Source organism: Bufo gargarizans, chromosome 4, assembly GCF_014858855.1.
Source record: "Bufo gargarizans isolate SCDJY-AF-19 chromosome 4, ASM1485885v1, whole genome shotgun sequence".
Classification (NCBI taxonomy): domain Eukaryota; kingdom Metazoa; phylum Chordata; class Amphibia; order Anura; family Bufonidae; genus Bufo; species Bufo gargarizans.
In genome coordinates, this window is record NC_058083.1 from 5901417 (window position 1) to 5909741 (window position 8325).

At 41.1% G+C, this 8325-nt stretch overlaps 1 protein-coding gene across 1 annotated transcript in view; it reads left to right on the forward strand.

The window, feature by feature from the left end:
• Positions 1–8325, forward strand: part of MEP1A (meprin A subunit alpha) — a 43630-nt gene that overhangs the window by 35094 nt on the left and 211 nt on the right. The window contains exons 11-14 of the mRNA XM_044291633.1: positions 1910–2383; positions 3901–4071; positions 6694–6898; positions 8219–8325. Of these exons, the coding sequence (XP_044147568.1) occupies positions 1910–2383; positions 3901–4071; positions 6694–6898; positions 8219–8325 (957 nt within the window). The remainder of the gene's footprint in view (positions 1–1909; positions 2384–3900; positions 4072–6693; positions 6899–8218) is intronic.

The following is an 8325-nucleotide window of genomic DNA, read 5'->3' on the forward strand; positions in this document are numbered from 1 at the left end:
TGATTCTTTGGCACGAGTAATCAAACCCTGTTTGAGACATATGGAAGACTGGCAGGATTAAAAATAAACTGGAGTAAATCTGCTTGTATTCCTTTGGACCTATTAACAGATCATGTTTCTGGGGTTTTAGAGATTAAAAAAACTGATGAAAGTGTTAAGTACTTAGGCATTAATATATCAAGAAATCCCCAAAACTTTATAAAGTTAAATATATTGCCTTTAATAAACAAAGTTAGAGCTAAGATGCAGATCTGGAGAAAGTTACCTCTTTCTATGGCAGGCAGAATTTCATCGATAAAAATGTGTTTACTTCCTATGATGATTTAAGAATTTTGAAACGCCCCGATAGAAATAGCAAAGTAGATCTATAAGGCTTCGGAGAGTTTACTCAGTGAGCTGATCTGGAGAGGGCGTAGGCCAAGGATGAGACTACAACTTCTACAGTTGGCAGAGGACGAAGGTGGCCTTAACATACCAGATTTAAAATTATACGCCCTCAAGAGTCAGCTCAAAAATTGCCTGGATTGGGGCAATACCAGGCTATATGTTTCATCTATAAGATCACTGGACAGAAATACGAGTATAAGAGGGATATTTCAAGCATTAGATGCGGGCCTCCATCTACAGGGACAATTTAAAAGCTCCCAAACTAAAGATTAATATATATAATACATGGAACTTGGTTAAATCCCTTTGGGAAGATATTGAGATACATGAAGAAACTTTGCTGTGGAACAATTTGTTCCTGGAAGGACTAATGACAATATGTAAAACACCATGGCAAATCTTAGGGATATAAGTTAGGTCAAATATTAAAAAAATGGTGATTTAATGGGGTTCCAAGAACTGAAAGATAAATATGGTATTCAAGATGAAGAGTTCTTCTACTATATCCAATTAAGGTATGCCATTAAATCGTGTTCACGTAATAGGAAAGAAATTAAAGCCCTCCCACAACCACTGAGAAAAACTAGTGGACTGACAATGGGGAGAGGAAGAATAACTAGGATTTATAATATTTTAATACAGCAAAGCAGAAGTAAACTGGGGAATAGAGGAGAAGTAAATAAATGAGAGGATAGCACCAATGACTCTTGAAGACTGGAGTAGAGTATATGCTGAAATCCCCTAATCCAGCCCATAGATTGACGCAGTTTTATGTGGTACATAGATTATATTGTTCCCTAGCCAAATTGATGAAATGGTATAAAAATAAGGTTTTTAAATGCCTTAAATGTGGGGAAGAGGGAGTAGATGACATACATTTATTATGGGAATGTCAATGTTTACAAAAGTTCTCAAATGAAGTTATTACCCAAATTTGGACTTATCATAAGATCAAAATCCAAAAAACTTTAAATATTTGTGTTTTGGGCGATATTGAGGCCAGATCCCAAGAAATAGCAGCTAAACTCTTATTTCAAGCCAGAAGATGAATAGTAAAGCAATGGGTAAACAAAAGATCTCCGACGATAAAAATGTGGGAAAGCTTGGTAAAATGCTCATTGGCTTGTGAAAAGCTACATATACGATCTTAGAAGAAGAAGGAAAAATTCTATGAGTTGTGGGGAAAGTGGAGTAACGAGTGTGAGTCTCCCCCCTCTTTCTATATATATATACCCTCCTTTTCTCATTTTTTTTTTGGGTCATGGGGAAGGACGAGATAGTGGTGGGAAAATGAGTATTAAACCAACAATAAAGTGGAAAAAGAGAAAAAATAATTTATTGCCAGAATACTTTAATATAAATGGCTATTAAGTTGTTATTTTATATGTTTTTTTTTTTAAGTGTTCTTGTTAATATGAATTCTTAAATAAAGATGATTAAACTTTGATGCAGTAGTGCAGCTGACCAAGCTCGGCATGATGTAGTCAGATGACTGAACTCTCACATCTGTGACCCATTTCAGCTGACGGCGACAAGAACTGGAAGATCGCACATGTGACCCTGAACGCAGATAGAAAATTCCGCTATGTGTTCCAAGGTGTTCAAGGCGCTGATGGCACCACCAGTGGCGGTATTCTTATTGACGACATCACTCTATCAGAACTACCCTGCCCCAATTCTGTGTGGACCATCCGCAACTTCAAACAGATCCTGGCTACAACTGCCAAAGGAGATCGGGTTGTCAGTCCTTGTTTCACTAGCTCTGAAGGTTACAGATTTGGTATTGGTCTGTATCCTCATGGGCAAAACACATCATCTTACGTCGGGTACACCGGGATCTCGTTTCACCTGTGCAGTGGAGAAGATGATTCAGTCTTGCAGTGGCCGGTCTTAAACCGCCAGGTTATTATAAAGCTGTTGGATCAAGACCCAGATATCAAACTAAGGATGACTTCTACCCGAAGCTTCACAACTTTACCAAGTCACATAATAGCTTGTAAGTAGTCGGTGCTTTGTAAAGTATATCTACATGTTGATATTGCATCATTGTCCCCAGGGTTGTATTTCCTACTCTGATCTTATGCTTCTAAGCCTTCTTTTATGTAGACATAGTGGATACCTCCTTGGTATGACCTCTGAACTTGTCATGAAAGGATCATCAGACATACCTTTGTATCTCGGTAAATTATCTTTACATGGCAAGAGATCTTTTGTATGAACTACATAAACTTTCCTAATACTGCAATCAACCTGCCCCCTTTTATTCATAAAGTCACCAGCCTCTGAAATCGCTACAGCCTCCATACAGAGTATGGGGGTCATTTTCTAACTGATTAACGCCAGTTTTCAGCAATCTGCGATTTTTCCCTGCTCACGCCAGGTCTAAAACAGTGGGCATGGCATGGGCAGGCCACCAGGCCCATCTCATTTATCATTTTATATGCCTGTTTTAGGCCTATAAAATGTTCTAAATCCACGTCAGCAAGGAAGCTGGCATAGATTTTGACTGACTGGTGCCTCTACACAACTTCGGCGGATCTACCGCCAGCACAAGGGGTATTAAGTCCAGCGTCTAAAACTCCAGTCTTAATAAATGACCCCCTATGTGTGTACATCTGTAATTCATTTTTATGCATGCCATTATTTCATTTGTCTTGGCAGCAGCTGCCTGACGCTAGTTACTACAACTCAGTCTATAGTTCTGAATTTTTGTGTTCATTTCACACAATTTTCTAGTTTACAAAACCTGTTTTTCTTCACTTTGTTAGACAACCAGATTTAATAGAGGTGGTTCCCTTGCTAGACTGGAGAGTGGTTACGCAGAGCATCTCTTGCTCTGAAGGACATGGCTTGTTTGCATTAGGCTAGTTTCACACCAACGTTAAAACCATCTGGCAGGCAGAGGAACAGCCTGTTGGAGTTCATGGCATCCAGCATAGTTGAAAACTGCCGGAGCACTTCCAGGCCCCAATGACTGTAATGGGACTAGATGAGGACCCAGCCTGTTTCCAGCATTATTGCCGGGATTCAGCTGGACAAAATACAGTGCTTGCAGCATTTTTTGTCCAGCCGAATCCTGGCACTAAGGCCGGATCCCCTCCATTTCCCATTATAGTTAATGGGTTCTAGCTGGGAAAGGCAATATCCAGATATGCTAGATACAATGAACTCCGGCAGGCTGTTCATCTGCCGAAACAGCCTGCAAGATGGTTTTAACGCCAGTGTGAAACTAGCCTTACAGAGTGCGTCTCTTGGTTTGGAGGACGTTTCTGTTTGCACTAGATGGAACCCACTGATTTGAATGGGCAGCGTGTAATGCTTTATTTATCCTGTGGTGGCGCTGCAGGGAAATTAAATGCTTAATACCAGGTTTCCCCACAGATTACATCTGATTGCTGCAGGTCCTGATTTTGTGATCATGTTCGGCGTTGCACTTTTGTTAGTATATAGGCCAAAAAACCTATGTACAATGGCAGGTCTTCTCTGACAAGTCTCTTCTTTCCTTCTCGATAGCTTTGAACATTTCTCGATGGGAGAGACCGTCTAAAACCGGCCCGTGGGATCCTTCTTGCAACTGCAACAGGACCGCAGACTTTGGCTGGGCAACTTTTATCTCTCACTTTAACTTACAGCGCAGGAGTTTTCTGAAAAATGATGATCTGATCTTGTTTGTGGATTTTGTGGGTATGCATTTATTTTAATTCATTATCTAAGGATAGAACAGTATGTCTCAAAAAGAGAGAAAAAAAAGGGGAAAGGGGTTATCTGGGAATTTATATTAATGATCAATAGAGGCCATAGTACTCCTTGAGCACTTAAGCCTCTTCCTAGGCCAGTGACCTCACTCTACATTGGTCAGATGGCCTAGATGCAACTCAGTCCGATTTTGATCAATGGGGCTGAGCTTCAATATCAAGCATGGGCGGTCTGCAATATACGGCACTGTGCGGCTTCCTAAAACAGCTCATCAGCGGGGGTGCCGGGACTCTAGCCCTCTGATTTGGCAGTCTGTGCTCAAGCCGGTAAGCTGATTATTCAGTTAAAAGGGTTGTGCTACTAATAACTTGTGAACAGGGGATGTGTTTGATTGCTGGGGGTCTGACCACTGGGACCCCAAGAGATCACGAGAACGGGGGCCTGAAAGTTCTTCTAAACTGCCAAATGTGGGTGGAGCGGTGGTGTGCACACATGTCGGACCCTAGATTCTGTGGAAGTGCTGATTACAGTGCTCGCAGCAGTTCAGTAGAAGTGAATGAAGAGGTGGACACATACCACAGCTCCGTTCTCATGGGATATTTTGACGACACTTGTGGACACTGTATTTTAATCGCTGGGGTTCCAGTGGTCAGACCCCAGTAATCAAACACTTTTCTTCTCTCCTCTGGAAAGAGGATAAGTGCTTTTAGTTGCACAACCCCTTTTAAAGGAGCACTCCTGGCAAAACTAGTACATTGGCCCAGATTCACTATTAACTACCCCTCTGTTGGTATAGTTTGGTGCAATTCGGCACAGTAAGTCATAGCTAGTCTATTAGACACTATATTGGAAAAATAAGGCAACACACCAAATGTCGTGAAATGGTGGTGGACCCTATTTTTTCACCCCAAACGCAATGTTTCAGCCCAACCAATGTGGCTTAGTCTATAAGACAGTTTTTTTTGCTATGCTCAACAAGGGTGTGTGGCTTAGCAGGAAAAAAGTATGGTCTAAAAAGCCTTTTTGCACCCAAAAATATTTCTGCCGAAGAAAATTATCAAATTTTTAGACAAGCAATCTATAGATGTGCCAGATTTCTCCTACAACCTGAGCCACTATGATATTTCTGGCTAACTGTAATTCTGGTGTGCTCTGGTTTAAATGATAATATATTTACGACTCGTTTGCACATAATAATTTACTTTGTTTTTTTTTTTGTTTTTTTTTTTATTGCTTCCAGGGCACATGGACCTTTCATTTTCAAGGCTTGCAAAGCCACGTTGACTCATTAACGCCCACTCAAACTTTTTGCATTTATTTTTCCTCCATGCATTTCAAAATTCATAACTTTTTCTAATTTTGTCTTTTCTTTGAGGCAGCTGGTAGGGCTTGTTTTTTTGTGGGGAGAATTGTGAATTTATTTGGTACAACGTTAGGTTACATATGACTATATGATCACTTTTTATTGAACAAAAACTGAGATTCTAGAATTGTTTTTGTTTTCTTTTCTTTTTCTTTTTTGCAGTGTACACCATGTGGGTTAAATAAACTCATAATCTAAAAGTTTGGGCCATCATGTGTACAGAAATAACAATTATAATTTTTGGGGAATCCACTGGGAATACAAGACTATGCACTCCCACCATTCAGGGAGGGGAATTTGTGGAAGTTACCAGGTCAAGCAATTTTACTTTTGCTGGCAAATTCATTCGGAATAATAGATATTAGGGGAATCTTTGGAATTGTGTCATAACTTTTGCCCAAAAGGTGGTGTACATGGTGAGTCCCAAATTAACCATGTACACTAGCGTTAAAAGAGTTTTCTGGGATTTTTTTAACTGACGACCTATCCTCTGGTTAGGTTATCAGTATCTGATCTGTTTGAGAAGGCACTGACGCTCGCAGTAGCACCGTGGCCTTCTCAGCTTAGCCTAGGTCAGGTGATGTCATCTGTCACGTGGCCTAGGAGCAGCTCAAGTGAAAGGGGCTGAGCGCAATACCAAGTACAGCCACTATACCATGTACAGCGCTGTGCTTGGAGAGCATAGAAAAGACCGCGCCACTACTGCGAGCACAGCTCAAGTGCCTTCTCAAACAGCTGATTGGCAGGGGATCCAGGTGTCGGACCCCCACCGATCAGATAGTGATGACCTATCCAGAGGCTAGGTCATCAGTTAAAAAATCTCGGAAGGAGGAAAAAATGCATTTTATGTCTAGCAAGCTACATCAGATATATTATGCTAAATGCCACATCCTGATAAACTTGGCACAATTTGCTCTACATTCCCCAAAGTTCTAGATACTAGAGAAAAATATACCCTAGTGTGTCCTATGGTCAAGTTACAGTTCCTACAGTAGTGGAAAATGTTCTGTATCCTAATATGTTAGTTGTCCAAATGACTGAAAATAATCTGCTTGTCCACCTATGGGGCATCTGTGGCATACAAACTGCCTTTGGGGTATCTATAGCTGGAGGTGAGCGTGACTGATTCACTGTTATGGTGGGTGACCCACAGTCATGGTGGAACTTGTAGATTGCTCTTTGATGTGTGAACATTGGGTTCCCTCAGGGTGTATGTTCAATACGTATGCTTCCTCTCTGTCCTACAGATCTCACACACCTTATAAAGACAGAAGTTCCTGTCCGGCCAGCTTTGGCTACAGTGGAGGAAGATGAAATGCATGAGAGGCAGAAGCGTTCTTTGGAGAACCTCGGGGATAAATATGAGTTCCAACCATTGCAAGCCCAGTGCGATGACAGCCTGTGTCTAAATGGAGGAGTCTGTGTGATGGAGACAAACGGAGCAAGCTGCAGGTACAATAGATCATAGTTGTAGCTTGTAAGAGGTGGAAGAGATGGAATCTCATTGTTTGTTATAGACCTCAGTGGTGATGACTATACAAGTGAGACATTTTCTTTGAAGTTCTTAAATTGTGTGGAGTCCTTGAGTCAGTTTAGGAAGTTATGATGTAAAATTCTGTTCAACCAATAGGGCCCCTATTACCTCTTCCATGGTGGTGGTCTTACAGCTTAACAATAATGGTCCAGACCCCTCTCCAGCCCCAATAACCATGATACAAATAAGCTGCTGTATCTGACTTAAAGATCTTTCTTGCCATACGGCCTTGGTTTATGCTAGTGTTGTCATTTGGAGATGCTCCTGGGCCAGGGCTTAAAATATCCATGATTTGGAAATTCAATGTATACCCAATGTGGTCAGTCCAACCCTGATGGGTCTATGCACCATTAAAAGGATGCTCTACAAGGTCAGACTGTCCCATCAGTGTATCTGAGGATCCTCTTGTGACACAATATGACAAGACCCAAAAGGTCTACCAGAAGACCACCTCATTTGAAGCGAATGTTGGAGCCATTGAACACCATTAAGGTCTATGTCTTTTGAGGTGATACATAAATAACATATTAGAACCTATATGATGCATCCAGGGTAGATCCTCAGAATAATTTCATCTGTTGTCCCCAAGAAACCTTCATCCAATGGTGAAAATCTTAACTGTAGTCCTTGATACTTGCTTAAAGTAATTTCAGATAATCTTGTCCTCATAAGACATTACTGAGTCCATCACCCAAATTCACCAGAGGCCATGTGTGACATTGCTTGATTTCCTTTCTACTGTGTCTGTGAAGACCAAACAAGAGGGTTTAATATATATTAAAAATGCTGATACCAGCACCCCGTCCTACCTGTATTTCACCGCAGGGTGATTAAGCTCGCATGTGCCCTATGGATTCTCAAGCTCCTGGGCTTCATAGTAGTTGCTATGTGGATGTTTTGGCCTTAATGCAATGTGTCTAAGGCTCCTGTTCAGACTTGTGTCTCCATGGTTACAGACTACCAACAGACCCTGTGTATTCTAATCCGGTAGTCATATATTACTCTGTTTTCCATCTGTTTACTTCTGGCTAATGTAGGCAGTAGATGGAAAAGATTATGATTGTGGATTAGACTGCACAGGATATGTTTGTAGTCTGTTACCATGGAGACCGTAACTTTTGCTCTGTACAGAAATCAGCATTGTTAAGATTATTTGCAAAGTAAAATTTTTTATTTTAGAGATTATTTATTATTGTACTATAACATGCGGGCACTTATTGAATGCTGTTGTGTTGCAGGTGCGCATCCAGCCAGGCGTTCATGTACACCGGGGATCATTGTGAGGTCGCGCAATTACATGGCAATATTATCGGAATGATGATTGGAGGGGTGGCCGGGACCATCG